At 43.7% G+C, this 26,648-nt stretch overlaps 1 protein-coding gene across 9 annotated transcripts in view; it reads left to right on the top strand.

Moving 5' to 3' along the window:
• Positions 1-26,648, top strand: part of TFDP1 (transcription factor Dp-1) — a 141,750-nt gene that overhangs the window by 94,904 nt on the left and 20,198 nt on the right. For 7 of the 9 annotated variants that reach the window (XM_050949915.1, XM_050949933.1, XM_050949880.1 and 4 more), the window contains exons 8-10: positions 3,765-3,833; positions 5,751-5,902; positions 8,501-8,667. In XM_050949915.1, the coding sequence (XP_050805872.1) occupies positions 3,765-3,833; positions 5,751-5,902; positions 8,501-8,667 (388 nt within the window). Of the gene's footprint in view, positions 1-3,764; positions 3,834-5,750; positions 5,903-8,500; positions 8,668-8,893; positions 21,684-22,537; positions 22,646-26,648 lie in introns of those variants that run through there. The other 2 variants (XR_007773909.1, XM_050949940.1) reach the window with 2 other exon arrangements.

Raw genomic sequence — 26,648 nt, 5'->3', positions numbered from 1 at the left:
GTTATTTGCTTTTCTCCCAGAGCCTCTAATGTTGAAAGTAGAGAACAAGACAGAAGAAGGGCCAAGTTCATGCTGATAGTCCCGATGTGGCCAAGACAGACGTGCCTTCCTTACCTCATGCAGCTGGCAGATCATCAGGCAATTAGTCTCCAAGTCATTCCCCATCTCCTCTCTCTGGATGCTTGTTGAGTCCTTCATCTGAACCTCTGCGTTCTTTTCCTCAAAGGATAGCTCATCAGTGGCTCATAGGGATAGAATCAACCTGCTCTTTGCAGGTAAAAAGGGTACGTTAAACAGCAGGAAGGAGTCTACACGCAATACCAACTTGCAGAAGTGTAATATATTTAGCCATTGGTGTGTTCTGCGACATCTTTCACCTTTCATCTTTGCTATTGGTCTACATTTTGGAACTGAAGAACTTAGGGTTATCTCTGAGCTCTGTTAGAGTTCACTTGGCAGCTAGCATGACTTCCTCCATTCTCTGGCAGAAGGTTTCTCAGTGTTGACAATTCTCACCATAATCGGGAGAGCAAAAAGTCGGGGGAAACTCTTCCCTCAAATCAAACATCCTACTCTAGTTTGGGACCTTAGTGCTCAGGTGCGTAAGACCTCCCTCTGATTCAGTGGTTCTCTCCCTGTTTATGAAGATGGCCTTGTTGATAGCCATTATGTCTGCTCAAAGAGTTGGAGAGATAGAAGGTCCCTACAGGCAATCCCTGGCTTCGCTGTATTTGTCAAAGGTAAGTTTTTACTATAGCCATACCCAAAATTCTTAACGAATTTGTCAGCTGAATTCTATATTAACTAGGTTATTCATATCCCAGTTTTCTTCCCCAAACCATATCGGCCTGGGGGATGCTGCCTTGCGAAAGAGAGCATTAGTCTTTTACATGACCAGAACTGAATCATTTAGGAAAGTTCCCAGATTGTTTGTATCAATGTACTAACAGATGTTAGGAATCTACAGTTTCCAGACAGAGATTCTCTAGGTGGATATCTGGATGCATCATTTCTTATCAGTATAATGATATTCAGCCTCTTCCTAGGACATTAGCCCATTCAGTGAGGTGTGTCTCTACCTTAGTAGTTTTTCTCAAGAATGTTTCCATCACTGAGATCTGAAGAGCTGCAACTTGAACCTTTATACACACTTTTTTCAAAGCACTCTGTAGTAATCTGTAATTCAGCTTTGTATGTTGTGTCTGACTCTGCAATATTATTTCAGTATTGGACTTGACTCCAAAGCCCCCTTCTTTTCATGAGGATACGGCTTGGTAGTCACCTGAAGTGGAAAACCCATAGGAATACTGCTCGAAGAAGGAAAGGTTACTCACTTTGTGCATAACTGTAGTTCTCCAAGATAATGTGTGTCCTTATGAGTGCTCTATCTTTGCTTTGGGGTTTCTTTTATGAGACCTTGCAGTCGAGAAGGAACTGAGTGCAGTTCACCTGCACAGCTCCATATGATCTCAGTGAAAGTCAAGAGGCCAAGTAGAGGGCATGTGCAAGCTGAACAGGCATTGCTACTGAAAATGTCCAATCCAAGATGTAGTCTTCTGAAGAGGAGCACCTATAGATAGGGCCCTACCAAATTTACAGCCAGGAAAAATGTGTCTCAGGCTGAAATCTGGTCTCCCCCTATGAAATCTGGTCTTCTGGGTGCGTTTACCCTATACTGTACAGATTTCACAGAGGAGACCAGCATTTCTCAGATTGGGGCTCTGACTCAAAAGGGAGTTGCAGGGGAGTCTCAAGGTTATTTTAGGGAGGTCGCAGTATTGCCACCCTCGCTTCTGCATTGTCTTCAGATCTGGGGGTCTGCAAACCCGCGGCTGTTAGCTGGGCACCTAGCTCTGAAGGCAGCGCCCAACCAGCAGCAGCGCAGAAGTAAGGGTGGCAATAGTAAACCATGCCATCCTTATTTCTATGCTACTGTCTTCAGAGCTGGACAGGTGGAGAGTGGCAGCTGCTGACTGATGGCCCAACTCTGTAGGCAGCAGCGCAGAGGTAAGGGTGGCAATACCATACCATGCCATCCTTACTTCTGCTCTACTGTTGGCATTGGCTCTGCCTTCAGCCGCTGCTCTCTAGATTCCCAGCTCTGAAGACAGCGCCGCTGCCAGTAGCAGCACAGAAATAAGAGTAGCAGTACCGCAACCTTCCCTACAATAACTGTGCGACCTCCCACAACTCTTTTATGGATCTAGACCCCTCCAGTTACACCACCGTGAAATTTTAGGTTTAAGTAACTGAAATAATTAAATTTACGATTTTAAAAATCTGATGGCCATGAAATTGACCAAAATAGACTGTGAATTTGATAGGGCACTACCTATAGGGACATACGTCTCAAACTACTGTTAGTGCACAGGGTGAGTAACCTCTCTCTTTGTATATAACTTCTTCTGACATAGAAGAACGTGAAAGTCCTCCTGTTTGTTCTTGGGGTGATTATATGCTCCCTCCTGCAGAACCTGTAAAATGTATAGGAACAGAAGATTTTCAAGTTGTCTGTATTGAAATCTGTCTGGAGAGAGAGTTTATGTCGAAGAGTTCCTATGTGGATACTCATCATTAATTGGTACTGCAGTTAATATTGTAGCAGCCAAAACTAGCAAAAGTTATTACTGTACTTCTTTCTGTGCAAATTAAGACTCAATCTGAATTTAAAACTTTCTAGTTCTCAGACATTTGATTCTTACATAAGAAAAAATGATTTCATTTTCTTTTTAATTGGAGAAGAAGTCTGTATTCTGGTTGTTTTGTAATGTGGAAATGGGTAAAGAAATTTATTTCACTTCCAAACAAACACAAAATTGCCTCTAGACTGAGCCTAACCATGGAAAAATTCAGCCCGGGAGAGTAGTTTTTCCAGGAGTTTTTGAATATTTGGAAATAGGGATTATAATGTGAGTTCTGTTGTAATTTTAGTTATAACTGAATTTACCCAGGTACCTTTTCTAATAGATGTGGGTTTTTTATAAACTTTTATAAACTGTGCACTGCCTAACGCACAAACAATACTTTCCTGTATCAACGGAAAATGTGTATCTTCACTCTTGAAATAAATGTTTCCAGAACAGGCCAAGTATTATACGTGGATATGAGTTTTTGTGCAAATTTTACCCTAAACCCCATTTTCTAAAGCATCTTACTCATTTAGGCCCTCATCCCCATCAGTGGGTTTGTGGCTTGTAAGTGCATTCCTTTTGAAGGTGAGATTTAGGCTTCTGAATCAGTTAGGCATTGCAATGCTGAGTTCAGCCATTCCTGAATACCTTTAAAAATCTGGGCCTTAAGCTAAATCCTCTTGACTGCTAGGCACTTCTGAAATTATCTGTAGTGTATATACTCACTGGAGGTTCAGTTGTTTTGACACCTGTGGTTTCATAACACACAATTTGCTGTAATAAGTAAGATCTTCGGCTTGAAATAATCTTGCAAATAGTTTTAGTTTAATTGTGTTAGTATGGAAATATCTGAATTAAACTGCCAAATCACACCACATATGAGATTTTACTTTCATTAGCTTAGATAGTAAATTCCATACATTTTTGAGCCTTTTTGTATGTGATTTAATATAATGCCAACTCCCTAGTTTTCCAGTTGATATAAAAACTTTTGTTTTTTGAGACCACGCACTAAAAAACAGTATAAAAATTTATTAAAATTCAGTGGATGGCATTTTAATGCCAAATGTTTGCATCATAAAATACATTTGAATATGAAATACAGTTAAAATAAAACCCCTTTTCTTTCTGAAGGTGGAGAGACAGAGAAGACTTGAAAGAATAAAGCAAAAACAGTCTCAGCTACAAGAACTTATTCTACAGGTACAGTCAAGGTACTCTTGTCTGTAGGGCAAGGTAACTTGTATACCAGTTTTTCTTACACATATTAAAAACAAAAGATCTAGCAGGAGATTGAAGAATACACACACAATGTGAATTTAGCACTGTAGCCAAGACTGTTGTGCTGTAGGAGAAGTTGACAAGAACCCAGTGTTCCATGTTAAATTCCATGGCAGCTTCAAGTGCATTTAAACTAAGGTTTTGTTGACAATGACAGTATAACCTGTACTTTTATTCCTTGAATTTTGACATTCAATTCAGATCTCAGATTTGAAATGTTTCTTTATTTTACAGCTGTTCGCAGATGTGTATATTTTATTTTTAATGAGTACTGGCATTTTATTTTCTGTGATTCGTGACCTGAGAATACAGCCGCGCCACCAAATTTGCCGAATATATTACACTAAAAAATTAAGTTTTGAGTCCTCATGTTTGGAAAAATAACTTTCGGTACGTGAACCAGTTCCATGTTGAAACACTAGCTCTGAAAGATGTGAGATACATCCCTGTTCATCTCAGTGGGGTAACTCTGAAGTGTAATTAGGTGAATTTAAAAGCCAAATTTAAATTCTTTCATTGCTGATCACTTTAGCAGAAAGATCTAGCTAATGTTCTTCTTCGAGTAGTGTTCCTATCGGTTCTCCACCACATGTGCAGGCCTAATGGACGCTGCTACCGAAGTTTTCCAATCAGCAGCACAGGGGGCACAAGCACACCTACAGTGGAGCACCCATAGGGACATACATCTCAAAGAACCGTCATTACTTCACAAGGTGAATAACTACTGCTTCTATTTACTGTTGTAGGTGGCAGGAAGGAGAAGTTAGTATGGAGTCTGGTGTGTCAGGAATTGGGAGTTCAAACTAATTTTTCTTGAAGTTTTATCACCACGCCTCCTACATTGTCAGAAGCCGCAACTGCCCCTCCGTAGTGGTTAAAACCTCCAGTTTTCCCCACACTTTTATGGATTTTTCAGTGCATAATTCTGTGACACCTTTACAAATTAAAATCTGAGGGCATTCTGAACGTGGTTTGTCTGTGTGTGCACTTACCGTTGAAAATATTGTTAGTAGGCATGATCAAGTTTGTAGTGTAGACATAACTTTAGGCTAAAGGTTGTGAGAGAAAACTGACTATATTGCCACAAATGCTGGTGTGGGCTGGTTGGAAAATGGCAGCTTTCTGTGGAAAACTTAGTTTAGTCAAAAGTCTAATTTTCTATTGGAAGATTTTTCAGCCAGCCCTAGTGTTGGGTTATGGCAGAGTTTCTCAAATTCATTGCACCGCAACCCCCTTCTGACAACAAAAATGACTACATGACCCCAGGAGGGGAGATAGAAGCCTGGGCCCGCCGAAGCCCCACCATACCGGGCAGGTGGACTAAAGCCAAAACCTGAGCCCCGTCACTCAGAGCTGAAGCCCTTTGCCTTCGGCCCCAGGCATTGGGGCTCAAGCTTTGGTCCTGGGCCCAACAAGTCTAATGCCAGCCCTGGCAACCCCATTACAATGGGGCTGTAACACACTTTGGGGTCCTGACCTACAGTTTGAGATCTGCTGGATTATGGTATCCTTGACTTGTGTTCAATGTTTAGTAACAATAAAGAAGTGGAGGAACATTTACTGATAAATGTCTGCTTCTTAAGTTTCAAAATATTTTCATTAAAGTAAACTGGTTAATTCCAAATGTATTTTGTATATTTCAGTAATTTACAAGTTGGGAAAAAGTTGACAGTGTCAAGTTGATAGTACTTGAGTATTTCTTTTAAATACTGAGATTCCTAGTTCTGCTTTAGTTTCTTCAGAAACACCACAAATATATACATTTTAAATAAGAGAATAACAAAGAAGGAATAATTGTTGAATACGTGTAGTTTTGTAAGCCACTATTACTTTTTGCAGCAAATTGCCTTCAAGAACCTCGTTCAACGAAATCGTCAAACAGAACAACAGGCAAATCGACCACCACCTTCCAATTCTGTCATACATCTGCCATTTATCATTGTGAACACCAGCAAGAAGACCGTGATCGATTGTAGTATTTCAAATGATAAGTAGGTTGTTCATGAATTTTTTAAGTACCTCATCAGAAGCAGGAAGCCTGCTAAACAATTAGTGGGTCCACTGGACTATCGGGGTGCTAAAGGAACACTCACAGAAGACAGGGTTGTTGTGGAGACACTAAGTGAATTCTTTGCATCAGTCTTCACTGCAGAGGATGTGAGGGAGATTCCCATACCTGAGCCAGTCTTTTTAGGTGACAGCTCTGAGGAACTGTCCCAGATTGAGGTGTCAGTAGAGGAGGTTTTGGAACAAATTGATACATTAAAGAGTAATAAGTCACAGGGATCAGATGGTATTCACCCAAGAGTTCTGAAGGAACTCAGATATGAAATTGCAGAACTACTACCTGTGGTATGTAACTTATTAAAATCAGCTTCTGTACCAGATAACTGGAGGATAGCTAATGTGATACCAATTTTTAAAAAAGGCACGAGAGGTGAATCTGGCATTTGCGCTACAGTAAGCCTAACCTCAGTACCAGGCAAATTGGTTGAAACTATGGTAAAGAACATAATTATCAGATAGATGAACACAATTTTCTGGGGAAGAGTCAACACAGCTTTTATAAAGGGAAATCATGCCTCACCAATATATTAGAATTCTTTGAGGAGGTTAACAAACATGTGGACAAGGGTGATCCAGAGGGAATAGTGTACTTAGGCTTTCAGAACACCTGTGACAAGGTCCCTCACCAAAGGCTCTTAAGGAAACTTAGCAGTCATAGGATATGGTCATCTTGTGGACCAGTAGCTGGTTAAAAGACAGGAGACGAAGGGTAGGAATAAATGGTCAGTTTTCATGGTGCAGAGAGGAGCTGTACTGGGACTAGTGCTGTTCAACATATTCATAAATGATCTGGAAAAAAGGGTAAACATTGTGGTGGCAGAGTTTGCAGATGATAAAAAATTACTCAAGATAGCTAAGTCCAAACCAGATGACAAGGAGTTACAAAGGGATCTCAGAAAATAGTGACTGGACAACAAAGTGGCAGATGAAATGCAGTGTTGATAAATACAAAGTAATGCATAGTGGAAAACACAATCCCAACTGTACATACAAAATGATGGGGTTGAAATTAGTTGTTACCACACAAGAAAGAGATCTTGGAGTCCTTATGGATCTCTGAAAACATCAGCTCAGTCTGAAGTGGCAGTCAAAAAAGTGAACAGTGTTAGGAACCATTAGAAAAGAGAGCGAAAATAAGACAGTAAATGTAACTCCTCTATAAAAAATCTCTGCTATGCCCACATCTAGAATACTGTGTGCAGATCTTGTTCCCCCCATCTCAAATAAGATATATTAGAAACTGGAAATGTACAAAAATGATTAGGGGTATGGAACAGCTTCCGTATGAAAAGAGATTCAGAAGGCTGGGACTGTTCAACTTGGGAAAGAGACTAATGAGGGGAGATGATAAAGGCCCAGACATTCATAAATGGTGTGGAGAAAGTGAATGAGGAGGTGTTATTTGCCCCTTCACATAATGCAAAAACCAGAGTTCCTGATGCAGTTAATAGGCAGGAGGTGTAAAATGAACAAATGAAAGTACTTCTTCATATAACACAGCCAACCTGCGGAACTTGTTGCCAGGAGATGTTTTAAAGGCCAGAACTATAACTGGATTAAAAAAGAATTAGATAAATTCATGTATGATAGGTAAGGCTGCATTTTAGTCATGGGTATTTTTAATAAAAGTCATGGATAGGTCATGGACAATAAACATGGGCAACATCCCTCAGCTCCTAGATGGAGGCGCAACCAGACAGCTCTGTGCGCTGCCTCTGCCCCAAGCACCAGTTTCTATTGGTCAGGGAACCATGGCTAGTGGGAGCTGCGGGGGCAGTGCTTGCAGGAAGAGGCAGCACACAAAGCCCCCGGCTGAGCCTCCACCTAGGAGCTGAAGGATGTCGCCGCTGCCAGGAAGTACCCCCCAGGTAAGTGCCGCCCAGAGCCCTCTCCCATGCCCCAGCTATGAGTCCCCTCCCACACCCAAACTCCTGCTGCTGCTGTGGGAGGGGAGCACAGTGGCCCGAGACTGTCCGAGCAGTGGCCAGTGCAAAAGTCCCAGAGGTCACAGAAAGTCATCTCCATGATAAACTCGCAACTTTAATCATAGGTCCATCAATGGCTATTAGCCAAGATGATCAAGGGTGCAACCCCATTCTCTGGGTGTCCATAAACCTCTCATTTTCAGATGCTGGGAGTGGATGATGGGTTGGATCACTTGATAATTGCCCTGTTCTGTTTATTCCCGTTTGAAGCATCTGGCATTGACCATTGTTGAAAAATGGGATACTGAGCTAGATGGACCATTGGTCTGATCCAGTATGATCATTCTTGTGTTCTTATGGGTCTGCAGCTAAATCTGTTAATGGTTTGGGCAACATGCAACCTTTTCATTATTTGTCTCATATAGTTAACAGAGGTATGAATTTTGAAACATTGGAATTGTTCACTAGAACAAAATATGAAGGCTACATATGTTGTAATGGCCATGTTTTCATTTTCTTGAAGTACCACACTCTGTTGGAAATGTGTTGGAAAAATTAGTGCAAGTAATTCAAGCTGATTGAATTTCTCGCCTCCAGGTTTGAATATCTATTTAATTTTGACAATACTTTTGAAATTCATGATGACATAGAAGTCCTAAAGAGAATGGGAATGGCTTGTGGGCTAGAATCTGGAAGCTGTTCAGCAGAGGACCTAAAAATTGCAAGGAGTTTGGTTCCTAAAGCTCTGGAACCATATGTGACAGGTTAGTTACTCAAAGTAAGATACTTCTGCTGTTTTTCTCTTTGAAATAGGACTTGAGGAAAAACTGGTTGAACTAGAACTCTGACTTGACCCATCTATAAAATGTTTAGTTGTCTAACTTTTCATTAGCCAACAATGTAGATATTTAACTTGTTCTTAAATGTATGTGTATGTTGTAGTAGGATGTAAATGGTAAGAACAAGACTGAATTTTTTTCCTTTTTCAAGTGGTTGTCCTTATGTGTACTACACTTCAGGATGCACGTGCACCCAGGTCTGAAGATTTTTCTCTAGCAGGGTCTGTCTGGTCATCGTGTGTGCCCTCACTCTCCTGCGCGTCACTCGAAAAGAAAAAGGGAGCTGCCGGACTGCCGCTGTTTTAGTTCTTTCTTTCATTAATGATTGTGGATAGGGCTTCACAGTTTGTGCCAACTTCTTCAGCTTCTCTTCGTAAATAGTTTAAAAAAAAAAAATTTTAGTGACAGCTCTGATATATAGTTAAGGTTAAGATCAGCTTTCTGTTTAAAGTCTATTTATTCTAGGGGTTATAAAAGCCATAGTTAATGAGATTGCCTTGAAATTTGTTATGCTTCATAAAGGTAGGGGTACAATCAGTGAATGAAATTTGAGGTCACCTGACCAGTGGGTTCCAGAGATATAGCATTAAGGAAAAAAAACAGCTCGTTTAAAAATTGACACATTCTAAAAACTGAGATTGAACCAGGGCTCAGATCATTGCACAAGTTACTCAGATGCTCAAAGGTTACCCCAACAGAATGCATGGTACTCACCATCCTTTTGGGGGAAATCAAATTAACATGTTACTTGAAAAAGGTTGCTTCTCCAGTTAGACATGCTAAGGCTCACATGCCTAATGGTTTATGCTGAACAAGTACAGAGAGAGAGGCTATCTGGAAAACTATCTCTACATAGAACCACAGAAATGTATGAGTGGAAGGGATCTCATTAGGTCATCTAGTCCAATCCCCTGCACTGAGGCAAGACTAAGAATTATCTAGACCAGTGATGGGCAACCTGTGGCCCATCAGGGTAATCCGCTGAAAGGCGACCAGACTGTTTGTTTACATTTGCATGGCCGCCTGCAGCTCCCAGTGGCCGCAGTTTGCGGTTCCTGACCAATGAGAGCTGTGGGAAGCGGCTTGGGCCGCAGGTTGCCCATCACTGGTCTAGACCGACCCTGTCAAGTGTTTTTCTAACCTGTTCTTAAAAACCTTCAGTTAGGGAGATTGTGGAATCTCCATAGGTAATTTGTTCCAATGTTTAACTACCCTTACCGTTAAGAAGTTTTTTGTAATGTCTAACCTAAATCTCCCTTGCTGCAATTTGAGCCCATTACCTCTGGTCCTGTGCTCAGTGTATAAGGAGAACAATTTATTACCCTCATCTTTATAACAACCTATTACCTACTTGAAGACTGTTATGTCACCACTCAGTCTTCTCGTCTCCAGGATAAACAAACCTTTTTTTTCCCCTCAATCTTTCCTCATAGGTCTCATTTTCTAAACCTTTAATCATTTTATTTTATTTTATTTTATTTTTTTGCTCTACTCTCAGCTTCCTTCAATTTGTCTACATCTTTCCTGAAGTGTGGTGCCCAGAACTGGACACAATACTCCAGTTGAGACCTTATCAGTGCTGAGTAGAGTAAAATAATTGCTTCTTTTATTTTGCTTCCAAGACTCCTGCTAATACAACCTAAAATGTTTACTTTTTTGGGAACAGTATTATATTGCTGACTCATTTAGTTTGTGATCCACAATAAAACCCAGATCCTTTTCTGCAGTACTCCTTCACAGGCAGTCATTTCCCATTTTGTGTTTGTGCAGTTAATTATTCCTTCATAAGTGTAGTACCTTGCATTTGTCCTTACTGAATTTCATCTTATTTATTTCAGACCATTTCTCCAGTTTGTCCAGATCATTTTGAATTCTAATCCTGTCCTCCAACCCCTCCCAGCTTGGTATCATCGCCAAACTTATAAGTGTACTCTCTATGGTAGTATTCAAATCATTTATAAAGATTTTGTATTGAACAGACCCAGGACAGATCCCTGTGGGACAACACTGAATATACCTTCCAGCTTGATTGAGAACCATTGATAGCTACTCTTGAGTACAATTTCCATCCAGCTGTGCACCCATCTTATGGTAGGTTTGTCTAGGCTGTATTTCCATAGTTTGCTTATGAGAAGGTCATTTGAAACTGTATCAGAAGCCTTACTAAAGTAGAGAGATGTCCCATATACTGCTTGTCCACAAGGCTTGTTACCCTGTCAAAGAAGGATGTTAAATTGGTTTGACATGATTTTTCTTGACAAATCCATATTTACTATTTCTTCTCATCTTATTATCTTATAGGTGCTTATAAATTGATTGCTTGTTTTCTTCATTATCTTTCTGGGTACCCAAGTTAAGCTGTTTAGTCTGTAGTTCCATGGGTTGTTCTTTTTTTCCTTTTATAGATAGGTATTATATTTGCCCCTTTTCAGTCCTCCGGAATCTCTCTTGTCCTCCACCAGTTCTCAAAGATAATCACTAGCAGCTTAGAGATCTTTTTCCAACCATCCCTTAAGTATTCTAGGATGTATTTCAGCAGGCCCTGCTGACCTGAAGACATCTAACTTGTCTAAGTAATTCTTTACTTGTTCTTTCTTATTTTAACCTCAGATCCTACCCGATTTACATTGATGTTCATTATGGTAGTCGTCCAATCACTGCTAAACTTTTTGTTGAAAACTGAAACAAAAAAGACTTTTTTTTTTTTTTCTTTCAGCCATTGCTGTGTTCTTCTGTGACTGTCTTTGCCTCTTCATAGAGTAATGGGCCTTGGTATTCCTCTTCTAATGTATTTGTAAAATGTTTTCTTGTTACCCTTTGTCCCTAGCAGCTAGTTTAATCTCATTTTGTGCTACATGCTTAGTTGTCTTTTTTTGTATTCATCCTTAATAATTTGACCTATTTTCCAGTTTTTTGTATGACTCTTTTGAGTTTCAGGTTATTGAAGATCTCCTGGTTTAAGCCAAAATTATCTCTTACTATACTTCATCTTTCCTACATGCTGAGATAGTTTTGCTCTTGTTCCCTTAATGATGTCTCTGTAAAAAAAACAAAACAAAACAAAAAACCTGCTAATTCTCCTGAACTGTTTTTTCCCATTAGACTTACTTCCAACAGGATCTTACCTACCAATTCTGAGTTTGCTAAAATCTGTTTTTTGAAGTCTGTTGTTTTTATTCTGTTGTTTTCCCTTGTACCATTTCTTAGAATCATGAACTCATCATTTCTTGATCACTTTCAGCAAAACTACCTTCCACCTTCAAATCTGCAATCAGTTACTCCCTGTTGGTCAGGATCAGATCTATGATAACCTCTCCCTTGATTGCTTTCTCCACCTTCTGTAATAAAAAGTTATCTCTAGTGTATTCCAAGAACACATCAGATAATCTGTGTCGTGTTGTATTGTTTCCCCAGCAGGTGTGTGGGTAGTTGAAGTCCCCTCGTCATCGTCAAGTCCTGTGCTTTGGATTATTTTGTTAGTTGTTTAAAAGGACTTATACATCTCTTTTTTTCTGGTTAGGTGGTCTACAGTGGACTCCTGCCAGGACATCACTCTTGTTTTTTACCCCTTTTATCCTTACCAGAGACTTTCAGTAGGTTTGCCTCCCACTTCTATCTTGACCGCAGTGCAAGTGTATACATTTTTTATATACAAAACAACAACACCCTTTTTTCCCCATGCTTGTCTTTACTGAACAAGCTGTACCCTTTTATACCAATTTTCCAGTTATGTGAATTATCCCACCAAATCTCTGATGCTAATTATGTTGTAACTGATTATTCACTTAATATTTCTAGTTCTTCCTGCTTATTTCCCCTCACATCATAGGATTTGTGTGGCTCCAAGGGCATGATGATGTTATTGAATCTGAACATTGTGTCAGGCACTGAGAGTTCAAATCCAACTCAGGACAGACATTTGAAATTTAAAAAGCCCCAGGCATACTGCTCCAGTCTTTCTTTGTCAAAGGGGGGATTTTGTTTTGGGGAAATGAAATCTCAGTACAGCAGAATATTTGAAGGCAATGAAGCTATTTTTTAAAAACAAAATAAACTACAATGAGCAAATGCTTGCTGAGGGAGGAGAGGGTAACTAACAGTGGAAAAGTATGTGGGAATAGGAGGAGAAGAGGGATTGGGGGGACAGGGGAGGAAAGTGCTAGGACATTGATAATGGGGGGTGAGTGAGGTGCCTGTTAGCTCCGCAGTCCCCTCCCAGGTGGGTACCACAATCTGGGAGCCCCCAGGCCATCTATAGGACTGTTATGACTCCCGCTCCCCCTTTCCTGCCCCTTTACGTGAGCCAGGTTTTAGAAGGGGCTCACCTATTGGGATGTGAGTCTGAGCCCTTCTTCCTCCCGCTATCTGAGCTGAAATCTGAGGTTCCTGGTCCCTGGGAATGTCTCAGTCCTGTTCCCTGCCCCACTGTGTGTGCCAGGCTCTGGGTGGGCCCTGACATGTATTGTGACCTCTCACCCCCCTGCTCCACGTGAGCCAGGTTCCAAGGGGGCATGCCTTTCTAGTAGCTTCCAAGCCCCTCCCCCACATATGAGCCAGAATCTGGGAAAGCCCTTCCCTTCTGGGTGGTGAGCTTACAATAGGCATGTTTGGAGCAGGCACCAAAAACACACTGCTGAGATTGGTGTGAAGTGCTGAGAATGGGTATGCTTGACATGTATCAGAAACTCTCCAGCTCTGGGTAGCGGGGAAACAGAACTCCCATGCCACATGAATATGCCAGTTCACAGGTGTCAGAGTTGTATCAGGTGTGTTCTCTTTCATCTGAGAACATCTTGTTAAGCTGAATAGGCTACTTAAACATCTCTCTGAGCCCTTTATGCTGATAATGGATGTGTAGAGACCCTCCGATTCTCCCTTTAATTTTATAATGGAAGGCAGCTCTGCTCTACCTAAAGCCTTGTCTACACTGCCACTTTACAGCACTGCAACTTTCTCGCTTGGGGTGTGAAAAGACACCCCCCTGAGTACTGCAAGTTTCAGCGCTGTAAAGTGGCAGCGTAGATAGTGCACCAGTGCTGGGAGTCACTCCCATCACAGGTGTGGTTTTTTTACAGCACTGGGAGAGCTCTCTCCCAGCACTGGTGCTGCAACTACATAGCCACGTTAAAGTGCTGCCACGGCAGCGCTTTAATGTTGCTAATGAAGACATACCATAAGATAGAGAAGTCCTTCCTGTTAAGAGTGAGTGTTTTTAGAGCACTAAAATATATGTGCAAACATGACATGTCTTAAATTGCTCATGCTTCATGGGCATAGGTGCTGACTTCCCTTCTTTCCTGTGGGTACTTGAACCCCTCCCACCCCCATTCCAACCTCTTCCCCAAAGTCACTGTCCCAACTCTGTCCCCTCCCTGCCTCTATTCCAGTTCCTTCTCCAAATCCCAACTCCGCCTCTTCCTTGCCTCCTTCCCTGACCTCACCACATTTCTGCTCCTCCCCCTCCTGGACCATGCTAACGCTCCCAAACAGCTGTTTGGCGGTGGCTGGGAGGTAGGCGGAGGAGCAGGACACGGCGTGCTCAGGGATGGAGGAGGTGGGGTGGGGATGAGGGGAGCTTGGCTGCCAGTGGGTGCAGAGCACCCACTAATTTGTCCCCTTGGGAGCTTCAGCCCCAGAGTACCCATGGAGTCAGTACTTATGCTCATGGGAGTTTAGGAGAGTAGAGTTTGATCCAAATGTGGGGTCATTTGAGCAAGTGGTTCCTGAGATACAGCCTCTCCCCCAACCCCTAGCATTCCATTAAGCTCACAGGTTTTAGCAACTTTGAAGTTTGAAACCCACTGTAGGCAGAGATCTGGGCATGAATTGTTAAGATTTTATTTTGGAGAAATGTAATCTGAGTGTACAGAAGAGTATTCAGAAGACTCTGAAACTATTTAAAAAAAAAATTATACTTCTTTGAGGTGTGTCCCTGTGGGTGCTCCACTTTGGGTGTCTTGGCACCCTGCACTTGTAATCTAAGATTTGTAGTAGCAGTGTCCTGGTTGTCCACACATGCTCAGCAGCCATCTCCAAGTGGCTACTTGGTGTGCGCAGCCAACCATCCCCCAGTTTCTTCTTTACTGCCTTTAGCTTATCGGAGCAACAGCAGCTCCTCTCTAACTTCAGATAGGAAAAACAGAAAATATTAAGCTAATAGCAGTAGCCTATCCATTTTGTTCTTTGTAGACCCTATGTTTTATTTTTATTGTTTTTACCTTTCCCTCACCCTGCTGCGCCAGCAGTGCCTGGCTTGAAAAACAACAACAAGAGAAAAATAACGGGCTTATCCTGTTTCACTCTCCAAAACAAGTACTCTCTCAGGCATGCCCAGCTCTCCTGGCTTTAAATTGTGCCTGACCTGCAGACTTTCTATACCTATTTCTGATGGCCACGCACGATATGTCCTCTGTCTTGGTGAGACACACATTGCTCAAAAGTGTCCACATGGCAAGAAATTAACTGCTTGGACAAAGAAGGCCAGGGATCTTCAGCGGAAAGTCCTGATTATGGAGAAATCCCTCAAGCCAGCTTCCGTTGAGGGATTTCAGGATGCCTCCTGGCCAATGGTCACCAGTGGCAGTGTCTGACTGGGTTATACCTCTAAAACTGCTGCTAGTGAGCCTGCTCCCAAAAAGTCTAATAAAAAACAGTCTCACTCTTCCCCTCAACAAGATTCGCCAAAAAGAAAGTGATCTTCCAGTGGAAAGTCTGCCACAGTACTGAGTGTATCAAACCACGAGGCATCAGGAATGTCCAGTACCAAGATTTCCCGATGAGCTATGGACCCGGTGCAGGCAAGGTATGCACCCTAAAGCAAAACCTCCCATCTCAGCACTGATGGAGCTGAAGCAAACCTCGTCACTGAGTAGTGCAGTGGCACCACCTGCTGCACCTGCACCACACAGCAAATGATCGGCACTGGCAGCTCGTGCTCTAATTCATAGTCAGAGCACACTGCTGACACCAGGAACTCCTCTATTCAGTATCAATGGTACCTCAGCGAGGCCGGGACCAATCAGAATGACAACTCTCTGTGGCTCAGCACCTCCCCTCTCCAGTAATGAGGAGGAAGAGGATGAGGGAGGCATATATACCTCTCGCCACTCCTCCCTTAAACTGGGACCCTCTCATCACCAACCACCTGCGGAACTGTGTGGCTGGCAGACTCAACACTGACTACTGCCTCCTATTTCTCTTCCACCAAATTGGCCTTATTGGTACCCATGGGCTATTTATAGGGCCCAGAACCTCAGGCCTTCAACCCACCAAGATCCAGAACAACACAGTCTCCTTTGCCAATGGACCCAGCACTCTGAGGCACAGTATTAAGAGGCTGAAGAGCCTCAGGATGCACCTGAAGGTGATACGCTGCCACCCACACATTTTGTCTTCATCACTGGATGAAACAATAACGCCCTCACTCCCCATGGTGAGAGATTATTTTCCAGGATCTCTTTAAAAGGGTAGCCAAATCCCTGGATATTTCATTATCAGAACTACCAGAAACCCAACATAGTCACAGACGTACCTCAGGCGTCCTCAACAGCAAAAATATGGCAGCATTAATAGGCAGCTCTAATGGACTCTGCAAAGACAAACTGGCAGACACCCACCAGCGCAATAGCCCCTCCCTCTTGCAGGACAAAAAATATTATGTGCCAGCTAAAGGGGTTGAGTTTCTATTTACCTACCCCACACCAAATTCACTTGTGGTAGAGATGGTCAATCAAATGGGAAAACAACATCAGTCCAAAACCACTCCTTAGGATAAGGAGAGGAAAAGACTGGACCTTTTCAGGCGGAAAGCCTATTCTTCTGCTACATTACAATTCCACATAGCAAACTACTCGGCCCTGCTGGCCAAAAACGCACACAACCTCTTTTCTAAAATGTCAACCTTTATTGAGCATCTACCAGATGACAAGCAAACATTTCTGAAGGGTCTCTCGTTGCCAGGACAGCCCTCCAGTCCTCCCTCGGCTCTGTAGACATGGCAGCACGATCTATCTCAATATCTGTAGTCATGCCCCGGGCATCCTGGCTCCATTTCTCCGAGTTCCCAAGGGAGGTTCAATCCACCGTCGAGGGACCTGCCCTTTGAGGGCCAAAAATTGTTTGCACGAAGCAACAACGTGTCCTTATACACTTTAAAAGACTCCTGAGCCACCTTGAAAAATCTGGGCATCTATGTACCTACAAACAAAAAGAAACAAGACAGGTTTTACAACCAAAGATTCCAGCTGCCCCATACTTCTTGCCTCAAAGACACTACGACCAAGGTGAAAGCAGAGACAGACAAGATGCCGGCAGAATCAAGATCAATCTTCCACGTCTCACCCATCCACCTCCAGACAATCATTTTGAAGGTGTGGTTGAGAGCATGAGACCTCTTTTACTTTGGGAGCTAGATCCTGTCTCCAAACCATTCAGAGACCACCTGTCACCCTATTACCCAGCCTGGAACAACATCACTATGGACAAATGGGTGCTGGAAATCATCCAGAAGGCTTACTCCATCTCCTTTATTTCTATTCCATCTATCCACCACACTTCCCCATCCCTCTTAAAGGACCCCTCACCCCTTACAGCAGGAAGTAAATCATCTTGTTCAATTAGGTGCCATTGAATCCGTACCAGCTCAACACATAGGGAAAGGGTTTTACTCCCATTACTTTCTTACTTAGAATAAGATTGGCAGATGGAAACCTATGCTGGACTTATGAAAGCTCAACAAATTCATGAGAACAGAATGTTTCAAAATGGTGACTATCTACAATAATTCTGGCCTTCTACCTTTAAGATGCTTATTTTCACATTCCCTAGGGTGAATCTCAGGAATCTTCTGTGTCAGGTGAATGGTAATCAGCATTTCCAATACAGAGTGTTAACCTTTGGCCTGTTAACCGCCCCAAGGGTCTTTTCCAAAGTTCTAGCTATTGTCGCAGTTCACCTTTGCAGACAGTGATTTTTTCCATACATAGACAACTTTTCTACAAGCAACAGCAGAACAGACAGCACTGAATGCCACTCACACCACGATAACCTGGTTCACGCACCTTGGGTTACAAATAAATCATCAGATATCCACAATGGTTCTTGCCCAACAGTTAGAATTTATAGGAGCTCACCTGAGCTGTCTTGCAGCAATAGCAAGGTTACCCCAACGCCATTTCCTCACCGTAATCCGTCTAATCGCGACAGTGATGGACAGTCCACAAATAACCTCCAGAACATGCTTACAACTCTTGGAGCACATGGCTGAAGCAACGTTTGTTTTAAAATATGACCGGCTTCACATGAGAAACCTACAAGCCTGGCTCCAAACTGTCTTATATACCACACAGACATTCTCTCAACTCACTGGTCATGACTCCCTGCAGGGCAAAGGACTCACTCACAGGGTGGGCACAACCAGAGAACATTTGTTAAAGTGTCCCCTTTCAACAGAAAGATCTAACCATAACGATCACGACAGATGCTTCCCTTGTGGGTTGGGGGGCACACTTATGCAACAATACCATCCAGGGTCGCTGGTCCCTAGCAGAGTCCAATCTCGACATCAATATACTGGAGCTTAGGACAGTCCAAAATGCATGTCAGCATTTTTTCTTCCCTTGATTCAGAACAAAGCCATCAAGATTGTCACAGACAATACAGCATGCATGTTCTATATAAACTGCCAAGGGGGAGCTCAGTCATACCCCCTCTGTTCAGAGGCAAAACATCTCTGAAACTGGTGCATCACCAATAACATAGACATTTTTGGCATCCTGTGTACCAAGATGTCAGAACACAACAGCGGACCAATTAAGCAGGGACTTCTCTCCAACATATGAGTGGGTGATAGATACTGGAACCCTAACAACCATATTCCAGCTATAGGGGTTCCCCACTATAGACCTATTTGCAACAGTTCAAAATACCAAATGCCCACAGTACTGCTCCCAAGCCTGGCTGGGAGACCACTCCCTGGGAGACACTCGCCTTGTAAAGTGGGAAGCCCCACTGTTGTATGCATTCCCTCTGATCCCACTACTGGGTCAGGTCATTCACAAGATCAAACAGGACAAATCCAGGGTCGCTTACATTGCACCCACATGGCCCAGGCAAACATGATTCCCATGCCTGAGACAGATGGCAGTGGAACCACCCCGAATTCTTCCTTTAGTACCTCACCTGCTGACATAGGATGCTGGACGTGTCTGCCATCCTCACCTTGCAGTCCTTCGTCTCGGGGCCTGCTACTACGTGGCTAATGAGGGCCGAGAAGGACTGTTCCAAGGAAGTGAAAGACATACTATTGAACAGCCGTAGACTGAGCACAAGAAAGACACATACATAAGTGGAAATGATTCTGCACTTGGTGTCAGGACAAACAAATTGTTCCACAGTCATCCCCGTTACCCAGAATCCTTAACTGCATATTAACACTTAAGAAATTGGGTGTATCCACCAGCTCACTCAGAATGCACCTCTCTGCCGTCATCTCCTTCCATGACAAAGTGGACAGAATCACTATCTTCACTCATCCCTTGACCCCCTCTGTGGAATCTCAGATTTGTGCTTTACAGTCTCATGGGCAAATTGTTTGAACCCCTTGCAATTTGTTCCTTGTTGCACTTGTCTGTGAAGATGGCCTTCCTCATTTCTATCACGTCAGCAAGACGAGTGGGAGAAGTAGGTGCCCTAATGGCACACCCACCTTATGCTACTTTGTTTACGGACAAAGTGGTCCTAAGGCCACACTCTAAGTTCCTACCTAAAGTTGCCTCCCCATTTCATTGAAATCAATCCATGTGCTTACCTATATTTTTCCTGAAGCCACATGCTGACAACAGGGAGACCGCCTTTCACATGCTAGACATCTTCAGCGTGCTAGCTTTCTACCTAGAAAGAGCAAAAGCATTCAGAAAATCATCCCACTTCTTCGTGTCTACAACTGAACATTCAAAGGGTCAAACAGTCTTGAAAAGGAGACTATCCAAAAGGATATCTGACTGTATCCATTTGTGTTACCAAAACAGCAATCTGTCAGCTCCATCGCGAGTCTGCACACACTCCACCAGAGTGTTATCTGCATTTGTGGCCTTTCTCAATAATGTGTCCATCATGGACATTTGCAAAGCTGCTACCTGGGCATCTGGCCACAGCTTTACTAAACACTGTGCTTTCGATCAACAGTCAGCTACAGATGCTCAGTTTGGTTTCATGGTGTTATCCACCTTAAATAAACCAACTCTGAAGCCCCTCCCCTCCGCTGAAGGGCATTGCTCAACAGTCACCTAACTTGGAGCACCCACACTCCTCGAAGAAGAGAAAGTTGCTCACCTTGTGCAGTAACTGAGGTTCTTCGAGATGGTGGTCCCTGTGGGTGCTCCACTACCCCACACCCCTTTCCTCCCCTCTACTTCAGAGTTCCACGTTGATGCTCTGGGGTAGAGAATGAACTGAGGGACAGTTGGCTGTACGTGCCAAGTAGCCACTCAGAATGGTACAAGACCAACCGTGGCACTGCTACTACAAATCTCCAATTACAAGCGCAGGGCGCCAAAACACCTAAAGTGGAGCACCCATAAGGACAACCATCTCAAAGAACTTCAGTTAGTGCACAAGGTGAGTAACCTTATGTGAATGCTCACTGGGAGGATGAAGGCAGGGGTGATTGGGGTGCAAGAGTATTTGGTAATAGGGGATGAAGGGTTTTGGGTCTTCAGTGAAGGATGGGAGTATTATGGGAAGGGGAGTAAATGGAAAATGTGTGCTGGGAAGGGAAGAGGGGGGTTGGGGAACTCAGGTAAGAGGGAAGGTGATAGGGATTAGGAAGAACTGAAGAGGTTGAAGAACGTGAGGGATATCTGAAGAATTTGGCAATTTAGGAGTAAGAAGGCCCTGTCAGCCCTAAATTTTCCAATTCCCATGTGCGTGCTGGGATCTGGTGGAGCCCTACCCCTCTGCAGGGGTCTGAGTCCCTCTCCTGCTTATTGTGTGTTCTGGAATCTGGGGTGACCCTGTTCTTCTTGGAGTATCTAAACCCCTTTTTCCTATCCTTTCATGTGAGCTGGCATCTGAGATGGAGAGAATGAAGGTAACACAAATTTAAATATCTGAAATTTAGAAAATGAACAGTGAAGATGCGTATTGCCCCTGTGTGGGACGGGAGGCTGGCCAGTGTATGGGAGGAAGGGAGCCCCATTTGGAGGAGGGGCTGTCTGGGTGCCTTGGGTCATGGCTGGAGAAGCCTGGCTGAAGCAGGGAGCTAGGTGCCCAACTCAGTGTGTAGCTCAGGCTACATAACCAAGATAGTGTGCAACCTTCCAGGATTCTGCTGCCTGTAATACATGTACCTAGCAGCATAGGACAGAAAGACTGCAGGGATCAGCATTTTACATGTGAATGGCTTCTGCATTGCCGTCTAATGTCTTAATGGGAAATGAAGGGGAGGGAGAGCTGGAAACAGTTGGCAGGAGGGATACGTGTCGTGGGGAACAGTGGGGTAGGGGAGAGAGACATCACTTTTCTCTCACACACTTAAGGTTACTGTAACAACCATATACTACAAGAGTCAAGGTTTTGTCATGTACACCACAGATAAGATTTCTCTCACCAGCCCTGTTAGTAGCTACATATTTGCAAACATTTCAAAGTATGACCATTATCCCTACTCTGCTGGAGGGGTGGAGGAGCACTGAGGAATCGCACAGGAGCTGAGTGGACTAGTGGAAAGACCACTGAACTGAAACTGTTCTCAGCTCTGCCACTGGTATGCTGAGTGACCTTGGGTAAGTCACTTCACCTCTCTGTGCCTCAGTTTCCAATCTGTAACATGGGGATAATGATGGAAAGTTTTTTATCTATTGATTAAAAGCACTATATAAAAGCTAGGTTTTTTATTAACTATCCCCAGTAGCATATCAAATGCAAACCTAGGTGAGAACTACAGTTGTTTGTTGGCAGAGATAGGGGTCACTTAGACATTTCTTTGTTCAAAAAACTAAGAAATTACTTTGTTAATGCAGAGTTCAGCTAATACAGATGCATCCCAATCTAGTACAAGATAAGATGGTCTGACAAAATAATGAATATGAATGTTTTGTCCAAGATACCAGGAATAAAGGGCAGTAATAAACATATCATGAAATACCTAAGGTGGTGTGTTAGTTGTTTATGTACCTATGTCTTAATCTATAAATGATGGGCTACTTCACCTTAATTCTTTGTGTGGCCTGGAGGACAGCAGAAATTCTCACTACTGACTGAGCTTTTTCTTGCAATAGGGCACTCATGTGTTAGCATACCTGTAATCACAGATCCAAGGGGGCTAGGACTGTGCCTTGATGACAGTAAATCTGGCCATTGCCATTAAATCGTGCCTACGTTCTTTCATTATAAGTAACATGGAAGTTTGCTGAACAAACATCTGCTGCTAATAATAGTCAAGGACAGAGGCTCTGGACAGATTGAACAGTGTTACTAAGGCAATGATGTTCTGGTCTTCAGTATTTAACAACACCGGGTGACATTGTTGAAGCTGCTGAACCAGTTATCTGTGCAGCGGTGGACAGTGCACTAAACACACACAAGCCAACTGACAACAACTCCCATTCTGCCTTTTCATTGTATTGGACAGGTGCTTCTGGTCCTTGTCCTTTGCTCAAACATGGAGCTCACTACCCCAACAAAATACCACACTTGTAACATTTAATCATTTCATACCCATTTACAGCCCCTTCACACTTGCACACAGAATATTACCTAAACCTATAATTTCCACTACCCACTATTAAATCCACAGATTGCTGTCTCACTCACCTCAACGCTGGCATCCAGGGCAAGAAGACCCTGCTGCCCTGCTATTGACACAATCTACACAATTCTCTGTTGAAATGATGTAGATTGGAAGCTCAAGGTACACTTGCAATTCTCTTTTTTGATAACATAAATGGGAGACAGACCCAGATCTCCTATCATAATCACAGCTCTTCCAAGCTGCTCCAACTTACTCCTTTACCGTTTGATGCAGCTATAACATAGTGAATGCAGCTGGAGTGCATGCACAGATGATTCTGAGTGACTATTGCCAGCTAAATGCCTTTTGCCATTTAGTTAGGTAAGAGAGAGTTTAGGGGTACACTTCCATTTCAGACCCATACCTCTTCATGGGCAAGAAGTGATCTTTGTACAACCCCCCCCACCCACCCACATAACAAATAAATGAACGAAAAAACCCTTTGTTCTTGCTACAGTTGTGGGAGTGTAGCCAAGGATCTCCAGCTTTAAAAGCTGCATCAAGTGCCACAAACTCTTTCTGCTCAGATTACCACACTTATCTACTGCCTGGAGGAAACCCACATCCCTTCCAGGTGCAGTGTGCAGGATATTCCTGAATAGGACCAAACGGTCGAGAGGAATTTCAACTGAGGTTCCTCATGGAGAAGTCCACAAAGGCAGGAACACCTGTACATCGTCCTGAAGAAGATAGGAGTGGCACCTCTTTTTGGTCCCAGGTTCTATGATCTTCAGTGCTAAGAGACTTTGGAAAGTAAAGCCAGGACAGATGGGAGAAGGGAGATAAGTGTTCCCACAAGGACAAGAGGGAAGTTTCCAGCTTCAGGCCCTCTAAGAGGAGGCAGAAATCCCCATACTATACTGAATCATTTTGAAGGTCATACTCTGGAGTGGAACTAGGACAAGAGAACTGTACTTCCAGTGCTGAGATTGGTACTCAACACCAAAATCTGTCATGTCAGCGCTGCCAGGTCCGGCACCCCTGTTGGTGACTCGGCTTACAGAAACAACTCCATTTGACTCCACCTTGTTTCTCAACTCCAAATGACATCTTTGTGCTCCAAGAACTGGATTCATCATTACTTTCCGACCCCAGTGCCCAGTATTGAGACTTCAGCCAGTACTGAACTCCCTGTGGTACCTCTCTCTGTCTCTGTCTTCAAGTGGGGACCAGACTGTTGCTGGTACCATGGAGTGGAGGCAGATTATCACCATGTTCTTCAGCACTGAGGCTTCACCTACTGAATCCAGGCCTCAAATTCTTGGTGTTGAAAGAGCATTATGGCATACACCCATCCCTGGGCTATATACCCCAACGGGTCCTTGCGTGATTTGAGCCTAAATGGAATATTGGGAGTCTCCAGGGTATCTCACCACTCCCATTTGAGAGAGTACTCTCCCTGCTTCTCCTATTACCCAGCACCATGGTCTTGCACCAGGGACGTATGATGTTCTACAATAATAATATTGGGGAGCTCCAGGGAGGAGGAGCATCAGCTTCTTAAAGATATGCAACTATTTAATTCCAGGAGTTATGTAAGAAGGTTCCAGACTCACTAGAAATCCCACTAAAAGAGATTCAGGAAGCCCAGTCCAGACTACTGGACGTCCTTCATAGGTCTAAGTAGAGTGGTGCCTCCTATTGAGGAGACCATCCTTGAATCCACCAAAATACTTTGGTAGGTGTGTGCTCTGGTTCCACTAGTAAGTAGGTTCAAAAGTATATTTCATACCTGTGAAAAGGTTGGGAGTACCTTTTACATCTCCCACCTCCCAACTCATTGGTGGTGTTCAGCAGCCACTGAGTGTAGCAGACAGAAATAAATCAGGTCTACACAGAATGGGAAAGAGACTTGACCTCTCTGGGAAACAGGTGTATTCCTTGTCGCTTCTGCAGTTTTGCATTTGAAACTGTCAAAGGTTGATGGCCAAGTACAATTTTTCCATGTATGGCAAATTAGCTGTCTTCGCTGATAAGGTGCCTCAGGCTGAAGCCTGTTCCAGGCCCTGACTGACAAGGAAAAGCAGGTGACAAGATTGGTCCTTCAGATAGCCTAAGTCATGGCAGCTAGGTCTGTGCGATTACTATGGTAATGAAAACGCTCATCATGGCTCACCTCCTTGAGAATACTGAAGGAATCAGAATAGAATATCAGGGTTGGAAGAGACCTCAGGAGATCATCTAGTCCAACCCCCTTCTCAAAGCAGGACCAATCCCCAGACAGATTTTTACCCCAGTTCCCTAAATGGCCCCCTCAAGGATTGAATTCACAACCCTGGGTTTAGCAGGCCAATGCTCAAACCACTGAGTTATCCCTCCCCCGAAGTACAAACAGGTGGAGGACCTTCCATTTGAGTATGATCAGCTGTTCAGTGTGAAGTTGGATGAGTCTCTTCACTCATTGAAAGACTCCCAAGCTACACTTTGATCATGGGCAATTAAAGGAAAACCCAGTAAGCTGCAGTTTAAGTGACCAGTCCTGCCAGCTTTTTCTCACCAGCAGCAGCATGAACTGCCATGCAAGCATCAAAGGATGCATAGAAGGCTGCCCAGGGGCAACCTTTACATTCCATCCAGCACTTCGATGGGATCTCTTGAGAGCTGTGCATCAACTGTCTCAGCACACCTGATAAACCCTTCTGGTATTTCTCCTCCTTTTGCAGGCCAACTTGCCAATTTTCTGTCTGCCTGGACGCAAATCACAGTGGACAGATGGATGCTAGAAGTCATCTCTTCAGGATATACCATCCGGTTCTGGGTGCCATTCAGTTTCTCCACTTCCACCGAACGTTTTGATCATGGGTGCATCCCACTTAGTTTGGGGAGCACTTGTGGAAGAGCAGGTTGTTTAAGGGAAGTATCAGGAGTCTATGCTTCACATCATGTTGAAACTGAGAGGAGTCGGACTGGCCTGCAAGCAATTCCTCCCTCACATTCGTGGCAAGTCAGTCCAGGGTTGTTGGACAGCATAATGGCAGTTTATTATATCAACAAGCAGATAGGAGCAGCTCTGCACAGAGACTGTAGCCCTTTGGAATTGGTGCAGTCTCATGCAGATTACCCTGACTGATGTCCATTTGTCTGGCATCCAGAAAACTCTGAACTACTCTTAAAGCAAACATTTCTCCACAGAATGATATTGGGATCACTGTACGGGGAGTTGCTCTCCCATCCATCCAACCCCCGTGCATCTGGACCTCCTATACCCAGACACCCCTGCCAAGCCTCACCCAGAACCCCCCTAGCCCTCTATACCCGAACCCCACCCCACAGAACCTTAACGCCTCCAATTGAAGCCCCCTGCACCCAGAGCCTCTGCCTCCAGACTCCCAACCCTGCATCCAGATGACCCCCACTCAGCTCCCTGCACTTAACTCCCCACCCGCTGCACCACCCTGAGCCCCAACCACTTTTTCACATGGAAGCCCCTGCAGACTCTCATTGCTCCTGCACTTTGAACCTCTCCCCCCCATGAGAGCCTCTGTGCATTCAGATTCCCCCCACGCACCTAGTTCCCCCACTGAGCTGCCTACAGAATCCTCTCACCTCATACCTGGATCCTGCCACACTGATCCACACTTGGATCCTGTTTGGTTGAGCCTGCCTGCCCCACACCTGGTGTGCCTGGCCCAGAAAACCAGGGCCCTAGGTGGTTTCTGGGGCAGGCCAACGCATTGTGCTGTGTCAGGGTAGGGTGCAGCCTCATCACTGAGTCCTTGTCTTTAGAGTGATGGGTGGGGAGGCTGCAGGGTGATCTCACATCTTTGTGCAGCCAGTGACCTGTGTTCTCCACTCCTATGCTGGAACCTCTGCATTTATTGGCAAATAAAATTTGCAGAATTTTAAAATATTGTGCTCAGAATTTTTATTTTTTTGACATGGAATGCCCTTAGGAGTAATCTCTCTACGAAAGTAGCATTTTTGGTCACTGTCATGTCGGCCAGTAAAATTGGGGAGTTAAGGATGCTCATGGCAGATCTCCTTTATACAATTTTCCACAAAAGAGATGGTAACTATGAAACTTCATCCAAAGGTTGTCCCAAAGGTGTATTCTATGGCAATTAATAGACATTAACCAAAGTGTCGACTTACTGGTCTGCTGCCCTAAACATCAGTC

This window comes from Gopherus flavomarginatus, chromosome 1, assembly GCF_025201925.1.
Source record: "Gopherus flavomarginatus isolate rGopFla2 chromosome 1, rGopFla2.mat.asm, whole genome shotgun sequence".
Taxonomy (NCBI): domain Eukaryota; kingdom Metazoa; phylum Chordata; order Testudines; family Testudinidae; genus Gopherus; species Gopherus flavomarginatus.
The sequence above is the reverse complement of the archived record's forward strand: the minus strand, read 5'-3'. Positions and strand labels throughout refer to the sequence as shown.